Source organism: Schistocerca nitens, chromosome 3 (assembly GCF_023898315.1).
Source record: "Schistocerca nitens isolate TAMUIC-IGC-003100 chromosome 3, iqSchNite1.1, whole genome shotgun sequence".
In the NCBI taxonomy this organism is placed as follows: domain Eukaryota; kingdom Metazoa; phylum Arthropoda; class Insecta; order Orthoptera; family Acrididae; genus Schistocerca; species Schistocerca nitens.
In genome coordinates, this window is record NC_064616.1 from 713,093,290 (window position 1) to 713,117,167 (window position 23,878).

General features: G+C 44.7%; 1 protein-coding gene across 1 annotated transcript in view; it reads left to right on the forward strand.

Moving 5' to 3' along the window:
- Nucleotides 1-23,878, forward strand: part of LOC126249400 (rho GTPase-activating protein 7) — a 281,270-nt gene that overhangs the window by 171,602 nt on the left and 85,790 nt on the right. Inside the window, exons 7-8 of the mRNA XM_049951053.1 lie at nucleotides 16,404-16,563; nucleotides 20,202-20,304. Coding sequence (XP_049807010.1) covers nucleotides 16,404-16,563; nucleotides 20,202-20,304 — 263 coding nt within the window. The remainder of the gene's footprint in view (nucleotides 1-16,403; nucleotides 16,564-20,201; nucleotides 20,305-23,878) is intronic.

A 23,878-nucleotide genomic window follows, 5' to 3' on the forward strand; every position in this document is an offset into this window, starting at 1 on the left:
AGATCCGGCGTCGCTTTGTCGTCATTCTTGTCGTCGTGCAGGTTCCCTGACGCCTCATCGGGCCGGATGGCCTCTGAAGCCTCAGGGGGAGATGAGTTGTCTCGTTCCGAGACCACACGACGCCTACTCTTACGCTGTTTCGGTGAACGTTGTTTGCATGTCCGTCCATCTGTGTCGGAAAACCTGAGGGAGTCACGCCGGTCTGGGAGGAAGGTCGTCGCGAGGGCAACAAGCGACGTGACGTCCACATCACCTGCCGGAAGGGCATCGACAGTCGTCTCTGATGGTAGTGGCGCCGGAGTCGAATCAGGTTGTGAGAGTGACGCTTCGACCCCGGTGTTATCCGTGGCAGCTCGAAGGGACACTGGTACGTGGTCTGATTGACGACGGACGGCGGGAGGAGAAGAGAGCGCCGATGCGTAGGTGATCGGCAAAACCGTCGTCGGAGTCGGAGGCACCACTGTAGCAGCGTATATAACGAGCGCGCGTCACTCGCTGATTTGTAGATAAGATGCCACGTGGCAACGGAGATCGATGGTGATCTGTCGTACACCGTTAAGAACGGTGCACGTTTGGAACTGCGCCCGTCGTTCAGCAGTGTGACTATATACAACTCCATAGGGGCGTAAAGCCGCGATAGCGTCTTTCGCCAGGAGCTCGAATGGTAATTCGAAAACTTGACCGCACTGACATTCCTGTCGTCGTGACAAAAGCGTAGTCCTTGTTTGGTGTCATGAAGTATTCGTTCGCACTCCGCGTCATCGACAACTTTGACGTACACCGTACTGCATAAGGCGAACAAACGGATGCCCAAAAGTATCGGAATCTGGGATCTTATCTACGTCAAATACGAAGCGTTCCACTACCAAAGTCTTTGGTCAGGTGTAATCACTGTAGATGGTGAACCGTAGTGTGGATTTTCGAAAACTGTTGGCGATTGTTCTAGCACATGTAAGCGACACCTGAGTGACGACCGCTCAAAATTGACAACGAGTGCGTGCACTCCATAGGTGTAAACACACAGCACATCCGCACTGCACAGCTGCCAAAGGCAGCTACCCAAGCACGACTAACGAACCGTCCTCACAACTGTACTTCCGATAGTACCTCGTCCCCTATCTTCCAGACTTCACAGTAGCTCGGTACAGCACTTGCCAGCCCCGAGTTCGAGTGTCGGTGCGGCAAAAAGGAAGTTTCATACCAGCGCACACTCAGCTGCGGAGTTAAAATTTCATTCTGGAGCCTTTATATGATTTACAAAAATGAACTGACAAAGCCTGAGAGAATGTAGTCTCATCCACAGTCAGACAGTCCAGCACCTAAAAGTTCTCCTCCAACCCGCCTTATATGTGCCATCTGGTGACAAAATACTGCGCTACAGAATAGGCACTGTCAGCTGTCAGCTAGATGACCGAGAGCAACACTGCCACTGAAACTGCATAACGATTTAATGCTTCTGCGGTTAACACAGTGTTGTTTTAGAGCAACGGTGTCAATGAAAGGGTTAAATGTTTAATGCACATAGGGGTTTTGTTTTTTTCTTTTGTTGTGATTTCATTCCCCTACAGCAGTGGCACAATCCCCTGCTATTCAGCCGAGTGGCACTACAAAAAATAAAAAGAGGAAACCACACATAAAAAGGGGAGGAAGAAAGGAGGATATAAAAACATAGTAAATGGAGGTAATAGAAGTTAAAATAAACACTGACACAGGAGCGTTCATTTGGGGACAGTTAAAAAAGTCGACATAAAGTTAAAAGAACAGAGTTGGCGATTTGTGGGGCACTTAAAATACACTGGAGTCACACACACCAATTAGAAGTCGGTCACAGTACGAAAACACACAGAACGAGAGACACTTAAAAAATCACTGTAAGCCATGGAGCACACACGAAGATAAAAACTGCCGGGAGCCTGTGAGGGATGAGAGGCCTGAGAGGAAGGAAAAGGAGGGGAGAGGAAGGTGCAGTGAGGGAGGTGACTGGAGGGGGTGGGAGGAAAAGAAAAAAAGGGGGGTCGGGGGCTGCACCAAGAGGCAGGAGATGGGTGGGGTGGGAAATGGAAGGCAAGTCAGGAGGGAACATAAAGACACAGAAGGAGAGCATGGGAAAGGGAGAGGGGTGGAAGAGGGATGAAAACCACTCAGGGGAAGGGAAGAGGAAAGGAGAGGGAGCCCTGAGAAGTAGGAGGGGGAAGGTGGGGTCAGAGTTAGTAGGAGAGGTAGAGATCGGGGCGAAGCTCATCATCGGGGTGGGGTAGGTGCTGGAAGTTGCGTTGGGAGAGGAGGTGGAGGGTGTGGTGATGGAGAGAGGGCGGGACACAACACTAAAGGCGCGGCAACGGACTGGGGGTAGAGAGGATGGAAGACACCATGGGGTGGGGGATCGAGTTGGCAGACGACGTACAGGGTGCGGATGCATTCGAGGAAAAGAAGATGTGGGAAGGGCATGAGGTTGTAGAGGATCTGCGTGGGGGACAGAAGACGGATATGGAAGGTGAGGTGGAGGGCATGACGTTCTAGGATTTGGAGGGCTTTATAAAATCTGGGAGGAGCGGAAAACCAAGCAATACTGGCATAACAAAGGATGGGGCAGATCAGGGATTTGTAGGTGTGAAGAATGGTGGAAGGATGCAGTCCCAATGTCCAGCCAAACAGGAGTTTTAGGAGGCACAGTCTATTGTGGGCTTTGTATTCGATCGTAAGGAAATGGGGAGTCCAGGTGAGGTGACGGTCGAGGGTGAGGCCAGGGTATTTCAGGGTAGGAGTGAGGTAAATAGGACGACCATAGATGGTGAGATAAAAATCGTGGAGCCAGAAGGAGTGGGTGGTTCGACCTATGATGATTGCCTGTAGAGGTTTTGTCCTTGACGTTCCTTATATATGGCAACCATTTCACTCTGACATAAAGTGAAGCCCAGACATTTGACACAATCTTCAAAAACAGAGAACGGTGTCCCTCATTTGAAATTACGAGCGCATGCTGAAAAGTAATGCCTCCGAATTTTTATTTTAAAACTCGTAAACCTTTTTAAATATATCAAACGTCATTAACATTCTAGTTCTTTATTCTTCATGACTATATATTTGCAGCCCTCTGCCGCTAGAGGACTCCGAATTGTAGCGTGTAACATGGCGGTTTATAGTGCAACTATCTTGATGCGTTATAAACAGTGTGCTGTAATCGAGTTTCGAATTCTAAGAATTAGTCAACACATGGGGCAGCCTCTCCTTCAGCATGGCAAAGCCAAACCACGCACTAGCGCTGCAACATCTCCAACAATCCGACGCTTTGGGTTCACCGTCATCGCTCATCCCTCACAGAGTCCAGACTTTGTTCCATCCGATTTGACTATGTTGGTAAATAAATATTTAAACATGAAGAATAAAGGTGTAGAATGTAAATAACGTTTGTTATATTTAAAAAGCATGAAGAGTTTTCACGAAAAAAATTCGGAGGCAATACTTTTCAGCACACCCTCGTACATTACAAAACCTGATGAGAATGGTTAAAACCAGAACGAACTATTTCCTCCAAAAATAAATTAAAGTCGCTACTCTCTACCCACTTCTGCTATATCGCAATACTGATTTCCAATATGCGGGTAGTTAATGCAAGGCTAGAGCTGGAGAAGAAAACTGCGAAATCATAGACAAGTAGTGAGGACTGTATGGGTACCTCACACTCTAAGTTATTTCGTTGGTTGATATTGAAAGTACTATTACACTTAAAACAGAGCCTTCAGGATTGATTGATCTGCTCAAACCAACCAGGCACTAGACAGGACATGCCAACGGCATTGCTACATCTTCCACCTGTTCCCGTCAGATCACCGGGCGTGGCCGATACCTGGCTGGGCGACCATCCGTGTACGTCACGCGCTGACGGAAATGGTGGTGAAAAGTTCCTAATCAGCATACTTTGCGCCAATGTCCTGGATTCAGTTTCAAACGTATTCGCAATGTCTCGTGGAATGGAGACATGTGACACTGATGATGACCATCCGTCGTGTTCAGAGGGGCACAGAGCATCTACCCCTTCAGAATTTTTCACATCTTCTAAGCACGCAATAAGCCTATCTATCTTGTTTTCTAACTCTCAAATGCTCTGATGAAAAATTAATTTTATTTTCCTGGAATCTGTTATGCGTATTATGGTCTTGTATTGCTCGAATTTCTTTCAATACTCATTGTCTATAATTTGACTCTAACCTAAAAAATGTGCCCCTCTGATTCCAATACTCTCAAGAATTTTATCTTGTGTGCTTGTGCCCCCCTTACAGTTTCTACAAGGTGCTCAGCTACCCTTTCCTTATCCCTACTTAGGTGCAGGCCTTGATTAGTGTATCCCAATGTCCCAATCGCAGCAACAGGCACGGCATAGGTATGAGACTATGTTTCAGTCAAAAACAACTTGCTCAGTTCTTTGTTCACACGGCTGACAGCGCGTTAACATGGCTGCTCATGTCGCTGCATAACTTCGACAAACCCCACACCAGTGTGTGCTGTTGATTCTCCTATTTTCTCCAGATCATCTTTAATGATATATTCTCAAGTTGCTTGCTAGGCAGTTTCCTACTCCTCCTACAATAAGCACATTAACCTCGCCGTCAATATCTCTTCACATGGCCCCTATGTTCTCTGTCACGTAGCTAAGCTTAGCGAATTGGTTGCTAACCGGAATTTGAAATGCGATTTCTGAGGTTCCCTCCTTTTGCCTATTATTCGTCATCTTCACCTAGCTCCCATTACTATCTCTTTCCCCCTTATCTACACTCCTGGAAATTGAAATAAGAACACTGTGAATTCATTGTCCCAGGAAGGGGAAACTTTATTGACACATTCCTGGGGTCAGATACATCACATGATCACACTGACAGAACCACAGGCACATAGACACAGGCAACAGAGCATGCACAATGTCGGCACTAGTACAGTGTATATCCACCTTTCGCAGCAATGCAGGCTGCTATTCTCCCATGGAGACGATCGTAGAGATGCTGGATGTAGTCCTGTGGAACGGCTTGCCATGCCATTTCCACCTGGCGCCTCAGTTGGACCAGCGTTCGTGCCGGACGTGCAGACCGCGTGAGACGACGCTTCATCCAGTCCCAAACATGCTCAATAGGGGACAGATCCGGAGATCTTGCTGGCCAGGGTAGTTGACTTACACCTTCTAGAGCACGTTGGGTGGCACGGGATACATGCGGACGTGCATTGTGCTGTTGGAACAGCAAGTTCCCTTGCCGGTCTAGGAATGGTAGAACGATGGGTTCGATGACGGTTTGGATGTACCGTGCACTATTCAGTGTCCCCTCGACGATCACCAGTGGTGTACGGCCAGTGTAGGAGATCGCTCCCCACACCATGATGCCGGGTGTTGGCCCTGTGTGCCTCGGTCGTATGCAGTCCTGATTGTGGCGCTCACCTGCACGGCGCCAAACACGCATACGACCATCGTTGGCACCAAGGCAGAAGCGACTCTCATCGCTGAAGACGACACGTCTCCATTCGTCCCTCCATTCACGCCTGTCGCGACACCACTGGAGGCGGGCTGCACGATGTTGGGGCGTGAGCGGAAGACGGCCTAACGGTGTGCGGGACCGTAGCCCAGCTTCATGGAGACGGTTGCGAATGGTCCTCGCCGATACCCCAGGAGCAACAGTGTCCCTAATTTGCTGGGAAGTGGCGGTGCGGTCCCCTACGGCACTGCGTAGGATCCTACGGTCTTGGCGTGCATCCGTGCGTCGCTGCGGTCCGGTCCCAGGTCGACGGGCACGTGCACCTTCCGCCGACCACTGGCGACAACATCGATGTACTGTGGAGACCTCACGCCCCACGTGTTGAGCAATTCGGCCGTACGTCCACCCGGCCTCCCGCATGCCCACTATACGCCCTCGCTCAAAGTCCGTCAACTGCACATACGGTTCACGTCCACGCTGTCGCGGCATGCTACCAGTGTTAAAGACTGCGATGGAGCTCCGTATGCCACGGCAAACTGGCTGACACTGACGGCGGCGGTGCACAAATGCTGCGCAGCTAGCGCCATTCGACGGCCAACACCGCGGTTCCTGGTGTATCCGCTGTGCCGTGCGTGTGATCATTGCTTGTACAGCCCTCTCGCAGTGTCCGGAGCAAGTATGGTGGGTCTGACACACCGGTGTGAATGTGTTCTTTTTTCCATTTCCAGGAGTGTATTTCAAAATATGCCATTTGTAATTCTGCTGGGAAGGTACAAATCATTTTCCCGTGTTCCACGATTTTCTTGTCTCGACTACGTAGCGTACAACTCTAAGGAATAGCCTCATATAACACCTTTTTAGCTTCCCCACTGCATCCCCCCCCCCAAAAAAACGCCACCCTACAGTCCTGACATGTTTCCCCCATAGCAATTAATCTACAGCAACAAACGTACACTTTCGTCACATATGACGCTACTCTTACAGTAAAATAAAAATCACTACACCACATTTAAACTGTAGCAAAGTAATAATCAGTGAAACTTACCTTTCGGTGAGTTGTGCTGCTAAGATCCAGGCGTCAAGCAGACGTAAAATAACACGATCGAAATTCGTTGAACGTAGGTAGTACTAGATACGAAGTGAATAAAAACTGTAAAAGCACGATATGTACTAACAACACTCTTAAACCGACGTTATCAGGAAATTATTATCTGCCGGGGCCTGGTTCCACCCTCTCCCTTCTCTCATCATTCAACGCTAACATGACACCACACTAAACACACACCCATTACAGTCATCTACACGTATCATATACATTTAACTCACAAATCTCACACTTCCAGAAGAAAAGGTGCCAGAGAGAGCCAGGGGTAGGAAAAACCTTTCCAATTAGGCTGTTTAACCTGCCGCTCGGTGTCTCCCAGCCAATCATCTCATACTACTTCATCACTTTTAGTGGACAGAACGTCGTCAATGCGGCATCTGAAATAGTGTTTAGGTAGGAAGGCTGCATGGATATGGGAAGTCAACTACGGAATCTCTATTTGTAGATTTCCCGTAAGATGCCGTGCCTCCATACAGTATCTTACGCTATTTCAGAGACAAGGAAGACGCTTACTAGGTGTTGTCTAGGCACAAGGACCTGCTGCATGGCTGACTACGATAGAGTCAGGTTGCCAGTGACTTAGAACCATACCGGTTCCCAAATTATAACGGTAGCGACTAACGAGCGTCTCGGTTTATTGAACTCAGGTTACTCCTAGGTTCACCCTTCGTTACGTACCTAGTAAACGTAGAACAGCGATAATTACTTGGGAAAGGACGGTCCTTCACTTAAATTGTAAGTGGTAGTTATGGTTATATAGACATAAAGGATGACATTTCACAAGTGTGAAACTGCTCTTTTTAATATTATTCTCTATTTAAATCTCCTCGACAAAATGTTATTTCTCAATTGCCATCAGTAGTCTCGAGACATTTGTGTTACTTGTCTGCAACACCAACTACTAGCTACTTCACCGTTTTGTCCTGAGTTGTTGAGTACCAGGTAGCTCCTATCTCTCATTCGAAAGCAAAATATTTGCCAGTGATACCCTCATCGCCAGGCATGTATACTCTGGGACATATATTTAGCGCAGAAGCACCTTATTTGAGGCAAGAGTGAGTACTTGAAACAATGGAAGTGGAGCAGGGCTAACATCCCTACGTTTTCTGTAGTTACCCTAATCCGCCCAGGATGATTCGGCCAGGAGCCCACACCCTGTTTCCTTACCTAGCCTTGCCCAACTGATATAGATCTACATGTTTAATTTGCGATACATTTCAATAAGTCTTGGAAACTTTGCCCAAAAGAGAAACTCACTTGGAAAGCTGAAACTGAAGGAGATCAAGTTAGAACACTCGCTGTACTTCCAGGAGGTGTTTTTGGCACACGTAGAGTACTTGTTTTTAGAATTACGTTTCTTTTAATATTTTCGAATCACCAATCGGATGAATTTAGATACTTCACGCGAGAGAAGAAGTCAGTCTAGCAGAAAAATAGCTATTTTGTCGGAGAAATTTGTTCCGAACCTATTTCAATATTACCGATAAAATATATTCACTGTTTCAGTAACTAACAACTCTAAAAATGTTGTGTCCGTAACAGCTTTTCTTCGCTGTGATTGCTGAAATTAATACGAAAAACAGAATTTTCCTTTTACAATTTCAATGGAGCAGTTCCTGATTGAGGGTGATGTAGATTGCTCCAAACAGCCATTAACGCTCGCCAAACAAGAGATGTCCGTAAATCTGTAGCGGAAGAAGCGCCTGGAATTGGCAATAAAATCTGTAATGGCTGGAACTGCGTTTCCAGTTGCGTTCTCCAATTCCCCACTGCATAATATTTCGCAACCTGCTGACGAACAATGAGACAAGAATTTAGATTCCTGGATTTCCTAAAATTCGAACAGAAAGTGAGAATTGTAAGTTTTCCAGTATCACTTCAGCTTATTGAGATCATTTCGCGTTGCAAAGTATTTCTCTGCACCCGTGGCATGGGATTACCTTTCGGACTGCTTAATGAGAAGAAAGATGAAGATGAATGTGTATTTTAAAGTAGATAGTAAAATTGGTTATTTTGACAACAATATAGAAGAAACGGACTGTGTTCATTGAAAGTTTCGCTCTGGCGCTCTCCGTAGTGAGTTAAGAACCCTACGATAAACGATGTAGCCGGCCGGTGTGGACGAGCGGTTCTAGACGCTTCAGTCAGGAACCGCGCGACCGCTACGGTCGAAGGTTCGAATCCTGCCTCGGGCATGGATGTGTGTGATGTCCTTAGGTTAGTTTGGTTTAAGTAGTTCTAAGTTCTAGGGAACTGATGACCTCAGTTGTTAAGTCCCATAGTGCTCAGAGCCATTTGAATCATAAACGATGTACAAATGTCATTTTATCCGTGATTGATGTTGATCTCTATGGTTGTTGTTCAATTAAAGATTCCTGAGGGATCGGAACCTGCCCGAAGTACTTTTTAGACCCTTTTATCGACCACCGTTACTAACCGTTGCGAACTATGCCCATCTGCAGATGGCCACAGTTATGTTCAGTACGTGACAATGGCTTCGGCAACGTGTCGTGTGCTCCTGCACAGTGTGACAATATTTACGTACTTACCGGCACTTTATATGATGGAGGATGATTTGCACATGTTAAAAAATACTGATGTCTATGCTACGTTAAGATACAGAAATTGAACCAAATATGCCTATTTACATATTGTCCGGTGATTGACATTTTATTTCTCCTCCTACCATTAGCGGTTTGAGTGGCAGGCGTACCAGGAACCCTGAAATGCCCAACTTTACACTTTGTTTAGAGATCAAGTTTGCTTTAAATTATTAATTGTCATGAGATAGTTAATAAGTTTTCAAAACACAGATCAAGTAAAACAGTTAATATAAATATTTTCCCATTTCTCATTTCAATCAAATATTGTTGTTATTGAAATTTCTAATTTAACACCTATTATAGGTTACTCACTTCTATAGCTTTCGCGAAGAAGGAATGAGGCTGTTGAAAGATTATGTAAAAGCAGACTGTTGTGAAATATGTTTACCTACTCCATTCCGGAATATTCTTTCACCATCTTGAATGCTCTATGGTCTTTCTTCTGTCATCTTTATGACTGGTCCCAAAAATGGTTGCGTTTCCATACAAGGAACATGTGTAATGTTTTTCTGTTATCTCGGAACCCTGCTCATACGTACTCCTGAAGCGTGCATCTAAAACAGGGGTGCACAGTGTTAGCAAATGTCTACATCTGTAGCTTTATTACGAAGCGACCTTACAGTGTACTACTGTCATTTGCCCCCTTTCCCGCTGTAGTCGTGAATGGTGCGCGGGAAGATCGACTACTGCTAAATCTCCGAATGAGCGGGGATCTCTGTAGTTTTATCTTCCTGGTCTCTTCGCGAAATGCGTTAGGAGGAAGCAATATGTTTTTTGCCTAATCGACAAACGTGCGTTCTTGGAATTTTTACAGTAAATCCAACTGTGATGCTCAACGCCCGTCTTGTAGCGTCTGCCTCTGAAATTTAATGACCATGTCTGTGATGCTTCCACTCTTAGTAAACGCACTAGTGGCGAAATGCGAGACTTTTCTTTGGATCCACTCCATTTCCTCAGTCAGTTCCACCTGTTAAGAATCTCAAACTGAGCAACCAGACTCAAGTATTGGTGGAATTAGGATTTTGTAAGCTGTCTACCGCGTGGATGGCCAGTACTTTTGAGGCTCCTTCAATGAATGCTATTTTTGTACCTGCCTTTCATACTGTTAGTTGTATGTGGTTTTCCTGTTTTAAATCACTCCGTATCGATACTCCCAGATATTTAATGGATGTGAATGCTTCGAGTAAAAAATGAAATGATCGTGTGTCCCCATCGGGAACATAGGCCACGGGCTTGTAAGTCTTATTTCAGGTGACACCAGATTGGGCGTCTTGCGCGTCGGTGATGATAATAGGATGGTGAGTACAACAGAACACCCAGTCCACGAGTGGACTGGTTGGGGGTCCGACCAGGTATCGAACGCGGGCTCTCTGCATGGCAGCCAAACACGTTACCACTCAGCTAAGCAGGCGGACAATGCTTCCAGTGATTATTCGAAAATCGTATAATCACACAATAAAGCGTCTTTCCACCCACTTACACAGAATAGAGAAATTAAAAGGAATGAAAAGAACTGCTCATCACAGACTGTAAATGAACAGCTACTGATCACTTTCAAGTAGAAGCACGTAATAAAATGCGAAAACTAGGCACTCTATACAAACTAAGCACTATTGATGCTGCTTTTGTTGTTGTTGCTGTTGTTGTTGTTGTTGCTGCTCCTGCTACTGGCTAGTACTCCTGCTGGCTACTGTTCACTGCAAGGACTACAACACCACGCTGCAAAGTCAGTTCGCGCGACACTTACTCTCGGAAAATACACACGCACTTAAAAAAGTTGAGAAATACTGCTCAAGACAGGGAAATGTACAGTTACTGCTCACTTCTTCACAGAAGTACGTAATATCATGTCTAATCTAAATACTGTGTACAAACTAGAAAATGCTACTGTTCACGGCTACTCGCTGGTCTAAGATTGCATTGCGTTACCAACACCTCCAAAGAATTCACAGCAAGTTCTGAATTTCATAGATGCTGTTCGAATATTCTCTTTGTAAAGTATTGTCTGACAAACTGGACTTTGCATTAACACTTGTGCGAATAAGTAGGATATTGGAAAAAAGAACGTAGAATTAGGAGAGCCTTGGAAACTTTACCTGACTTTGTGCTATATCTGCACATGAACAAAATTGGTTTAGTAACAGTGTTTTGGTACAAAACATGCTGTATCACATTAACTATACGAACAAGTTAAGAGCTCAAGTTCATAAATCTGACTTACTTTGATACTCTGTGAATTCATGTACAACTAATACTTCAAAATTTCGTGATTATGATAACGCTATCGTTAATTATGTTAATTAAGGAAGCGCTTTGAAATGACGTTTACATCGATCAAGACGTCAAAGGTCGCGCAAGATGGAAGTTAATGAGGAAGCAGGTGCACCCTGCTCCAATGTAGGACGAACGCCGAGAATAAAACGAAGGTATACACGTATCATGTTCGAATTTTACTGTAGATAAATATTTAATACTGCATAATATTTTTATTTGTTTAAAAATACGGTTGACGCGAATTCTTATTTTCTTTTTTTGTGTGGATTCATAATTTTTGGTGGGCCACTGCCTCTGATCCAACGAAATATTGTGAGAAAACACAAAACTCCTAAGCCATAGACAACGTAAAGACTCTTCATTCGAATGTAACATATGAAAATATCACGGTATTCTCACAACACTAACGCCGTCAGACATATGCTTCTGAAACAAAGATTTGAAATACTTTATGTTACCAAAAAATACGTGTGGAGACTACTTCAAGTTGCACATATTCTTTCTACACGTAATTTGCAGTACTTCCTACACTTATTCCTTGCTTAACAATAAGCATTTGAAACCATTCCCTGCCTCTTAATTTTAGTATATTTCTCAGATACTTTTGCGAAAAGTTTGAACGTCAGTGTTAACAAGCGTTTTATCACTGTACTCGTCATTTCAGGAGTCTTTTAGTGCTGTCTAAAAATGTATAAATTCCATTTAAAAACATACTAAAGATGTATTGACAGTCTAACAACGAAACTTTCTGATCTGAAAGGTCAAAAAGACAAGAATATTTTGTATTTGAACTTTGTAATTACTATGTTTGTTTCTACAAATAATTTGTTGGGTATTTAAAATTACAAGTTTTATAAAATGGTAGCTGACAAACAACGCTCCATATTGTCACTGATCGATGACCATTCAGTTACAGCGTTCTCGTTTTCTTAAGAAAGAGCAACGACCAACAGTCCCTCCTCTCGACTATGCACAACACACTTTCTGAATGAAGGAGCCGCTCATTAAGTTGTCTGGCATTGCTAGCACTTCAGTACTGCATGTTCTATTTACTCGTGCACCCAAACAGATGAAAGTGTGCCTCGTCACTAAAGAACACAAGCGCGCTGCGAGGCAACTTTCCAAGCAACTGTGCACATGCGTTTTTCCGAGCAATAATATCGCGTTCAGTCAGTTTTTACCCCACAGCCAACTTGCATAGGCGAATCGGTGGCCACACTGAAGAACTCGCCTAGGAGAACGATCAGGAAGTCGAAGGGCAGCTGAATGCTCGCGTGCCGACTGCTCAGGAGATCGCAAAAAACGCTTATTGCTTCGGTGTTTTGTGGTAATCTCACGGGCCGTGCTAACCCCATTCTTCTTTTCGCAATAACACTTGCCCTGAAGGTGTCCTTACCCTAAGTAATTGAATGCCAGCCAGGAAAATGACTTGGGGCGGGAATATTGAAGTGTACACGAAATGCACGCTGCGTGATCACAGTCATCCGGTCATTAGAAAAGTAGGTCTCTACCTCAAACGGCGTTACTATTTCGGCTAATGCGTTGTCGCTACTGAGGCAGACGATAAAGAAACTCGCCGACCCACCGCTTGGGTTGAGAGAATCCCCATCCTCGGCCTTGCACACCTCACTTCACGGCACCGTATTCAAATCAACAAACTCGTTGCCACGCCCTTTACCATTTGGCGAAAACTCCGTTTCGATACCTTGAACCGTTTGGGAAATGAAATGTGTGTTAGATGTAACGATAATCTGGCAGGCCTCTGTGTACAGTAATGGAAATACGTATTCATACACTAGAGCGTGGAAAAGTAAACTGCCTTTATTGACAATACGAAACCAAAAACACTAATTAGATATGCACTATACACACTGGCCAGTCACCAATGCAGCTATGCTGGTATATAGAACGAGAATAAACAAGCCTTTACAAAACAAAATACAAAAACGTCGGTCAAGTTCTCTACTGCGCTGGGAATTAAGTATTCATACACCAACAGAAAATGACACTTATAACAAAGCCAGAACATGTTTAAACTTCGTAGGCATACCCTTCCGATGTATTACTTCTTGCAACCTGAGTGTCATGGAATGGACCAATTTTCTTGTAGTTTCCGACGTAATACCTTCTCATTCTCGAAGGAGAGCTTCTTTCAAAGAGGCCTTACTAAGGATGTCGTGTTTTCTCACTCGTGTTTCCAGCTCACTCCACAAGTGTTCGATGGGATTCAGGTCCGGGCTCTGAACTGGTGTTTTAAGAGTGTGTGGAGTGTTGTAGAGCAACCACAGCAGGACAATTTGTGCCGTATGTTTGGGATCATCGTCCTGTTGGAAGTAATAATTTCTACGAAGACCCAAGGCGTCAACACTCTGTTGTAAGTTCTGTTTGAGATGTTCATATACACAAATCTGTCCATGGTACCTTCCACAAACACTAATTTTCCGACATCGAAGGCTGACATACAGCCCCATACCATCACTCCACCACTTCCGTTCTTCACCGTGGGTTGAATGTTGTTTCGCTCGAGGTCCGTAATCGGTCTTCTCCAGACCAAGATCCTACCATCATTGTGCACGATATTAAATTTGCTTTCATCACTAAACAATACAGTATCCCACGAGTCTGCTGTGTTGGATACATGCTGTTTCGCGAATTCCATCCGCCACTTCCAGTCCCAAAGAAAGCAGGTGTTGACAGATGTGAAAATTACCGAACTATCAGTTTAATAAGTCACAGCTGCAAAATACTAACGCGAATTCTTTACAGACGAATGGAAAAACTGGTAGAAGCCGACCTCGGGGAAGATCAGTTTGGATTCCGTAGAAATGTTGGAACACGGGAGGCAATACTGACCCTACGACTTATCTTAGAAGAAAGATTAAGGAAAGGCAAACCTACGTTTCTAGCATTTGTAGACTTAGAGAAAGCTTTTGACAATGTTGACTGGAATACTCTCTTTCAAATGATGAAGGTGGCAGGGGTAAAATACATGGAGGGAAAGGCTATTTATAATTTGTACAGAAAGCAGATGGCAGTTATAAGAGTCGAGGGGCATGAAAGGGAAGCAGTGGTTCGGAAGGGAGTGGGACAGGGTTGTAGCCTCTCCCCGATGCTATTCATAAATGGTTGAAATGGCTCTGAGCACTATGGGCCGTAACTTCTGAGGTCATCAGTCCCCTAGAACTTAGAACTACTTAAACCTAACTATCCTAAGGACATCACACACATCCATGCCCGAGGCAGGATTCGAACCTGCGACCGTAGCGGTCGCGCGGTTCCAGACTGTAGCGCCTAGAACCGCTCGGCTACTGCTGCCGGCCCGATGCTATTCAATCTCTATATTGAGCAAGCAGAAAAGGAAACGAAAGAAAAGTTCGGAGTAGGTATTAAAATCCATGGAGAATAAATGAAAACTTTGAGTTTCGCCGATGACGTTGTAATTCTGTAAGAGACAGCAAAGGATTGAAAGAGCAGTTGAACGCAATGGACAGTATCTTGAAAGGAGGGTATAAGATGAACATCAACAAAAGCAAAACAAGGATAATGGAATGTAGTCGAATTAAGTGGGGTGATGCTGAGGGAATTAGATTAGGAAAGGAGACACTTAAAGTAGTAAAGGAGTTTTGCTATTTGGGGAGCAAAATAACTGATGATGGTCGAAGTAGAGAGGATGTAAAACGTAGACGCAATGGCAAGGAAAGCGTTTCTGAAGAAGAGAAATTTGTTAACATCGGGTATAGATTTAAGTGTCAGGAAGTCGTTTCTGAAAGTATTTGTATGGAGTGTAGCCATGTATGGAAGTGAAACATGGACGATAAATAGTTTGGACAAGAAGAGAATAGAAGCTTTCGAAATGTGGTTCTACAGAAGAATGCTGAAGATTAGATGGGTAGATCACATAACTGATGAGGAGGTATTGAATAGAATTGGGGAGAAGAGGAGTTTGTGGCACAACCTGACGAGAAGAAGGGATCGGTTGGTAGTACATGTTCTGAGGCGTCAAGGGATCACCAGTTTAGTACTGGAGGGCAACATGGAGGGTAAAAATCGTAGAGGGAGACCAAGAGATGAATACACTAAGCAGATTCGGAAGGACGTAGGCTGCAGTAGGTATTGGGAGATGAAGAGGCTTGCACAGGATAGAGTAGCATGGAGAGATGCATCAAACCAGTCTCTGGACTGAAGACCACAACAACAACAACTTCCTGTTCTTTTTGCTGATGTAGGTCTTTCGTCTCGGGATGCTGGCTCTGTAGCCCGGACGATTGAGAATAGTACGAACTGCCCTTGGAGTGATGTCCTTTCGGAAGTGGTCATGTACATATGCGGATAGTGCCGACGCTGTCGTTTTCAGGTTTTTCTTGATGATTCTTAGTAGCATTCTGGTCTCTCTTGATGTAAGCTTCTGTGGACGACCTTGTCGTTCACTGTTTATCACTACATGTCTCTTCCTTATATCGCTTACTGATAGACTGCACAGTCGCTCGTCTTCGTCCTATGGTGATCGCAATTTCGGCGTACGACTTGTGTTGAAGATATTGGGCAACGATGTTTGGTTCCTCAATGGTCGTTTCCGTCCCCTTGCGGCCCATTCTGCTATTCCACGGTACCCACGACCGACGTGCTGTTGCTTCACGGCCGCCACACGACTACACAAGTGTGGCATGCACTCCGGGACTGCGTCAGCCGTTTGTTTGGTTGAAAGTAATCCGCTGCATGAATACATTTTGACCTGTCGTAGATCGTGCGGAGTGTAACATATTTTATTTTCCCAGAATAGATTCATGGCATACGGGAAGCTTCATTACCAAGAACATGGTTATCTGACGCTACATCATCGTACTTATTCGTATCGGCGCTGTGGGTGATTTACTATCCCAACACACCATCGTAGTTTGTCACCACTTACTGTATGAACACTTACTTTCATGACTGTACAAAGAAGGGTTCCTTGGTCGGCAGGTGTTGGAGCTGTTGGACGCGGACAGCAAGGGGTCACAGGATGAAGATCTCAACAGGCCTTCGGCGAGTGCCAATCTGCGCGCCCAACTGCGGGGCGGCAGCCTGCGCCACCAGACGCCGGTCCATCACTCCTTCCACAAGGCCGAATCATTCGCCGCAGGTAATGGCCACGTAAAATCAGTTTCCACCACCAGTATTCAATCCTGTCTTTGCTCACGCCACTTTTAATCAAGGTCATTTCTTTCTACTACAGTAGAGCATTAATTATCCGAAAATCCATCGACCGAAACATCCGTTATGGGGGGGGTAGGACGTCAAATGGGCCGTCTTGGAGCAGGAGAGACACCACAGGACATTTTAATTTACACTGTCTATACTTTTACGAATAAATTCATAAAACTTTGTCAGCATGACCAGGAAGGATTCAGGATTCACAATCATAGCAGTGGAAGTTTTAAAAAAATAACAAAATAATTTTTTTTACATGTGAAAGTTCATCATTTTTACACTTCTATTGGCTGCGTTTGTTGCTATAGGTACACGTTTCTTCATAAGTAAGAGAGATTATTCAATGAATTTTGCACAGCATACAAACCATACTTACAGGTGTATGAAACTCTATAAATTATTTAATTTATGAAAAAAGTGAATGTGCTGTTACATTTTAAACTTAATGTTTAGAAAAAACTCAAATATTATAGTTAATTATCTCAATTTTTACCACAGTTTTTAATATATTTGGAAAATTCTAGAGTTTCATACACCTGCAAGTATGGTTTGTATGCTGTGCAAAATTAATCGAAGAATCTCCCTTACTTATGAAGAAAAGTGTACCTATAGCAACAAATGCAGCCAATGGTAAGTGAAAGAAGGTGAAATACAAATTTTAAAAAATAAATTATTTTCTTATATGTTTGGACTTCCACCACTATAAGTGTAAATCCTTAATCCTTTCTGGTCATTCTGACAAAGTTTTATGAATTTATTTTTAAAAGTATAGACAGTGGAAGTTAAAAATTCCTGTGGTGTCTCTCCTGCTCCAAGTCGTCCCGTTTGATGTCCTACCCCACTTAACAGAAAGCGTTCCGGTCGGCAAATTTAAACTGGCGCACGCCATGTACATGTTGCTCTGGCACAGGGCTGGCTGTACCATGAGTTACCCAGTCCGGCGGTCTTTCCCTCCCTGGCAGCCGACATTGTTGCTAACCAAAGACTTTTCAGAATTTGAAGAAGCCAATCAGGAAAAAACTGAAGACTGGCTCGAACATGGTGTTGATGAGCCTGGCTTTCGAGTACTGCCATTCATCGATGACTGACGCCCTAGCGGCAAAGACGGCGCTAAAAAAAGAACCATTCAGTGGGAATGTCTTGAGGCGGCTATTAACTGTTTTGAACCAGAAAAAGAATCTGATACTGTCCAATTGTTGTCTTTGAAATGTTTACGATAATTAACCGCAAAAAAGAGTCTCAGCTCTGAAACAAAACCAAGTTAAACTGTTGACTTCTTTAATAGCCGTTTAGATCTTTTAAAACTGGGCTAGGTAGTCAGTTCTCCGAGTTATTTGTAAGAAGTTCTAAAATGTTCCAATGTGTGTGAAATCTTATGGGACTTAACTGCTAAGGTCATCAGTCCCTAAGCTTACACACTACTTAACCTAAATTATCCTAAAGACAAACATATGCACCCATGCCCGAGGGAGGAATCGAACCTCCGCCGAGACCAGCAGCACAGTCCATGACTGTAGCGCCCCAGACCGCTCGGCTAATCCCGCGCGGCTGTAAGAAGTGTGACACAAAATATGTATCTATGGATTAGTGTTAAACTCACTGTTTTTCTGTGTCACATTTCTGCGAACACTGTTACAATATGTTTGCGTACATGATCGATTATATGAAATCATTCCTTGCTCCTTAATTTTGGCATATTTCTTAGGCACTTTTGCGAAATCCGAATTCGAATCCCCCCCCCCCCCCTCCCGCGCCCTTTTACGGATTCTTTCAAATAATCGATGCTCTATTGTATTGTAATGGATAGTTTATAACAAATTATACGAGAGAAAATATAGTTTTGATTATGTAGTTAGACGTTCTTAAGCAGTTCAGTTCAGCTACTTTTGCACTTTGTGCAACTGGAAGCCTTCGAGAGAAATCAGTAAGTTAACATTATTTCATTACCTTTATTGAGTAATATCGTATGGAATTAAATTCTGGGAAATTCATCTTCGAGAAAGAAAAGTTTCTCTCCGAAAGATTATTGATATTATGGAATAGAGATAATCAAAGAATATTGATTACAAGGCTTTCAATGACACAAAGTGCAATAGTATCCGAACTGAGTTGCTAAAGCACCTTTAAAATGGTTTATTTTTTAAATTCTCATCAGTTGGTCAGCTAAAAATTTTTCCAGAGTCTACGTTACTTATTCTACCCCATTATTTAAATTTATAATTGGTGTTGTGTCCTCCGATGCCCAGAATTGAATACACCGCTTTCTTTTAAATAGGAGAGGCTGTTTAAAGAAAACCAGACAATAAACCACACTTTATATTTACAACTGTGAACTTGTTCTACCAAGCAGCGATTGAAGAATCTCTTCATATTCAGTAATTCTATTAAACATATTCAAAATTTCCTCTGTTGCTGCACGACTTCACCGATTTGTTTACAACACTTGGTTAATAAATAATTCTTCTTTCTGTGTAGTAATAGCCTTTTTGTGTTTGGGTACACAGCCTGTACAAATTTCTTGAAAGAAGTCACTAATTCAGCGCGACCATAGTATGTATAGGCACTTCGATTTGATGTTCTGTATATACAATGTAAAAGTGCAACCCGTATGTGAGCTTTGTCATCGTACCAGAATGCACAACACATTAAAACAGGTCAGCAGAACTCTTGACCTGAAACACATATTGCATTGTCAACGTCTTAAAGTCGACCAGTGCTACTGATTTAACCAATCTCTAATGAAATGAAATATAGTGTTTATCTGAAACAAAGAAATAGTCTCTCACAATAAAATAACTTTAATCGGGAGAGTCATTTACATGCATGAGAAACAACTGCAAATCCAATATTGAACATTGTGACACTATATTAATATCTGCCCTCGCGCCCCCTAAATCAGAAAAAATCCCCTGTCTACAGCTAATTAGGGTACACAATTTTCTGCATTTTTTTGTTAAGTACGACCATGGTCGTTTATGCCTTTATTTTCGTGAATGGTCCGTGCTTAGCAAAATATAGTGATTTACACACTCAAATGTCTCGTATAGGTCACTGAAAATACCGATGCCTTGCCTTGGATTTGTTTCCCTAAAAGAGATCACTCTCATTATGTTTACACTGGGCTCCCAAAACCGGATTTAATAAACAGATTTCCCAGTACCGCTTCTGGTTCGCCACGTAAAGACTCCAATTCCGAATGTGGAAACGCGGTTCTGGCTGCCGAATTTTGATTTCCTCGATCGATTTTCGCTCCCATGTAAGCGCCCAATCGTTTTGGAAACGTGCGTGGTTTTTCTGGACGGTGTGACTCTTCGTGCAGTGAAGGAGAAATAGAAATATTAGTTCGAGCATGAAGCTGCCTACCTCTAACATTTAACTGAAGATAAACAGCCATTGTGCTGACTAAATCGGAAACCGGAACAGCTGATTTCCAGACACCATATTTGACCGGTCTACAATCCAATTCATGCCCTAAAAATGGAAACACGACAGTGAAAAACAGTTTCCGAAATTCGGTTTTCGTCTTCTGGAAGTTGTGTCGCATGTAAACATTGTATGTTTGTGTTGCAGGGGGCAGCGAATCCGCACTGTCGGCGTCGCTGGATAGCCACGAGTCAACGAGCACGTTGGCTGACAGCGACCGCGACGAAGCAGATGCCTCCCCGCGGCATAGGTAAGGCATCTTACACCATACAAAAGACTCCTTCAATGCTGTTATTTACTGTTATTGCTTGGTCCGACCATTGCAGTAGTAAGAGAAGTAGTAGCAGAAGTAGAAGTCGTCGTCGTCCTTACTGTAGTCGTCGTGCCAAAGACTACTTTTCTACAGTAGGTTTGTTTATAAATAACTCATCTGCTACCAGTCACAATTTTTTTTTAATTTTATGTTTCACACGACGCGTTTCGGGAAACGATCCCCATTTTCAAGTGCGTTTTTTAGTGTTTGTTATGTCATTCCTATGTAATGTCGATGTGTGATATTCTGCTTAATTTCGTTGATTTTACTGCAATACATAAGAAAACACGCGATTTTTAGTTGGTTGTCGATCTTTTTGTGAAGTTAGTGGCGAAATTTAGAAGAATTTGTACTTACAGTTTCCTTATGGTCCATTCGTGCAGAGTCTCACACACATTAAACATCACACATGTTTAGTGTGTGTGAGACTCTACATTGTGTCGTGGTTGCATAGATGGACCTCGCCATGGATGTTGGGAGTGAAGTTGCGCATCATGCAGCCTATTGCGCACAGTTTGAGTCGTAACACGACGTCCTGTGGCTGCACGAAAAGCATTATTCAGCATGGTGGCGTTGCTGTCAGGGTTCCCCCGAGCCGTAATCCGTAGGTAGCGGTCATTCTCTGTGTATCTCCTCCATGTCCGAAAAACATCTTTGTGAAACTTCCTGGCAGATTAAAACTCTGTGCCGGACCGAGACTCGAACTCGGGACCTTTACCTTTCGCGGGCAAGTGCTTTACCAGCTGAGCTACCCAAGCACGACTCACGCCCCGTCCTCACAGCTTTAATTCCGCCAGTACCTCGTCTCCTGCCTTCCAAACTTCACAGAAGCTCTCCTACTTGGGTAGCTCAGTTGGTAGAGCACTTGCCCACGAAAGGCAAGGGTCCCGAGTTCGAGTCTCGGTCCGCCATACAGTTTTAATCTGCCAGGAGGTTTCATATCAGCGCACACCCCGCTGCAGAGTGAAAATCTCATTCTGGAAACATCCCCCAGGCTGTGGCTAAGCCATGTCTCCGCAATATACTTTCTTCCAGGAGTGCTAGTTCTGCAAGGTTCGCAGGAGAGCTTCTGTGAAGTTTGGAAGGCAGGAGACGAGGTACTGGAGGAATTAAAACTGTGGGGACGGGGCGTGAGTCGTGCTTGGGTAGGTCAGTTGGTAGAGCACTGTCCGGCACACAGTTTTAATCTGCCAAAAAGTTTCATATCAGCGCACACTCCACTGCAGAGTGAAAATCTCATTCTGGAAACATCGTTGTGGTTCACTCCGAGACGCCTGGACACTTCCCTTGTTGAGAGCCCTTCCCAGCACAAAGTAACAATGTGGACGCGATCAAACCGCGGTATTGACCGTCTAGGCATGGTTGAACTACAGACAACACGAGCCGTGTACCTCCTTCCTGGTGGAATGACTGGAAGTGATCGGCTGTCGGACCCCCTCCGTATAATAGGCGCTGCACATGCATGGCCGTTTACACCTCTGGGCGGGTTTAGGGACATCTCTGAACAGTCAAAGGGACTATGTCTGATACAATATCCACAGTCATCGTCTATCTTCAGGAGTTCTGGGAGCCGAGGTGATAACAAAACTTTTTTTGATGTATATATCGGTTCTAAGTGAAGTGGGGATGAACTCGTCATGACAGGAACACCCCAGATCTGGGTTGGGTTGAGGAAGACACTGCAAAAGAAAATGGAAAACAAATTTGTATTTCGTAATGCGGACAGCTGCACAATGGCGTTCATTAAGGAACTGCTAAAAATCAACGATACTTTTCTCTCCATCAGCAAACAAGCAGTGAGTTGCGTGTCCACAAATTACGTTACAGAGTTCGTCTTCTCTTGCGGGGAGTATCCCGCGTCCGAAAAGAGAAGCAGTTGAGTAGGTATCTGATGAGGAGTCGTATGGGTAATTAGGGACAACATCTCTCACACAAATAACCAGACACTTCTTGCTGATCCGCACACTAGACGATGCTCGTCTGTGCCCAAAACATCACACGCGACACACAACGGGGTGTCTGCGAGGTGAATCCCGTGAAGGCGTGACCGGCATACTTCCTTCCCATTGACAGCAATGTACCATGCAGACTGGACGTCAGTGTCAAGATAAGGAGCGTACAATGCTGCTCCTCAACCACATTCGGTGACCCGTGCTGCTGAAGAAAGCTGTAGGTCGCCTTCGTAGATGACAAGTGCGCTGGCGTTATTCCAGTACGGTCGAGAAAAAAGTGGCGAAAGTAAAAGAAGGGCGACGGGTCGTCCGAAAGCAGGATAGGTGCTGAGAGATAGTGTGTTGCAAGGGCCTCCAGCAATAGGCCGGTAAGGCACTTAGAACAACGGCGCCACAACCCCATGTGAGAGCCAATGAAAAGGGCTGTCGCCCTGTCAGGCACATGCTACAGACCGAAACTGCCCCTGCACCGCGGGAGGGTCAGGGTCTCGTACCTCATTTCGAACAGCAGGCCGTGGCAAACAAATGAACCCAATGCCGCTAGCAAGCGTCGGGCCATGGATGGCGGCATAGAAGTGTCTGTGTCACGAGGGGGATACGTGTCGCCAAATATACATTTACAAATTTTGTCCGTTGCAGAAGTTCGAGTGCTCGTAAACGGTGATCTAAGAGCCCATCTCCTAGCTGGGAAAGTACGGGCCGGCGGTTGAAGGCAATCGTGCGCCACAGATCGCTAGCGAAGTCGAGTCCTAAGGGTCGGATGGTATCAGCTACACGCATAGGAACAGCGCTGTCCACAGGAAGTCCTCCACCTACAGCCATGGCGCTCAATTTGCGGACGTTAAGGCAGCTACCAGAATCTTCGCCGTAGGTGGTAAACCATACCGCTACGAAGAATGATGACGAGATCGTCTGCAAAAGAAGTGCAGCTGAATACATGGTCACCGAGAGACATCCCAGAAAGGCTTTGACGGAGGCCGCAGAGCATCGGTTCCATGGCGAAAGCATACAACAGTGCAGAGAGTTGGCAGCCTTGACGCACTGATCGACGGATCGAGATGGGAGGAGTGAGACGGCCATTGTAGAGTACACGAGACGTAGCTCTACGAAGGAGACGCATTACGACGTCGACGGTACTATCAGCATTTAGATATCCTGCACGACTAATGGCCCGTCGTCGCAGCGTTACTTCCGCCAGTACCTCACCTCCTACGTGCCAAACTTCACAGAAGTTCTCCTGCGTACCCTGCAGGACTAGCACTCCTGGAAGGAAAGATACTGCGGAGACATGGTTTGGGCATAGCCTGGGGGTTTGTTTGCAGAATGAAATTTACACTCTGCAGAGGAGCGAGCGTTGATATCAAACTTGAGTTTGAAAGGTAGGAGATGGGAGACTGGCGGACAGAAAGCTGTGCTTGGATACCTCAGTCGGATGAGCCCTTGCCAGTGAAAGGCATAGGTCTTGGGTTCGAGTCCCGGTGAGGCACGCAGTTTTAAACTGCCAGGAAGTTCCAACAATGTCCTGTATCTGCGTCACTTTAAAGTGTAACGCAGTATTC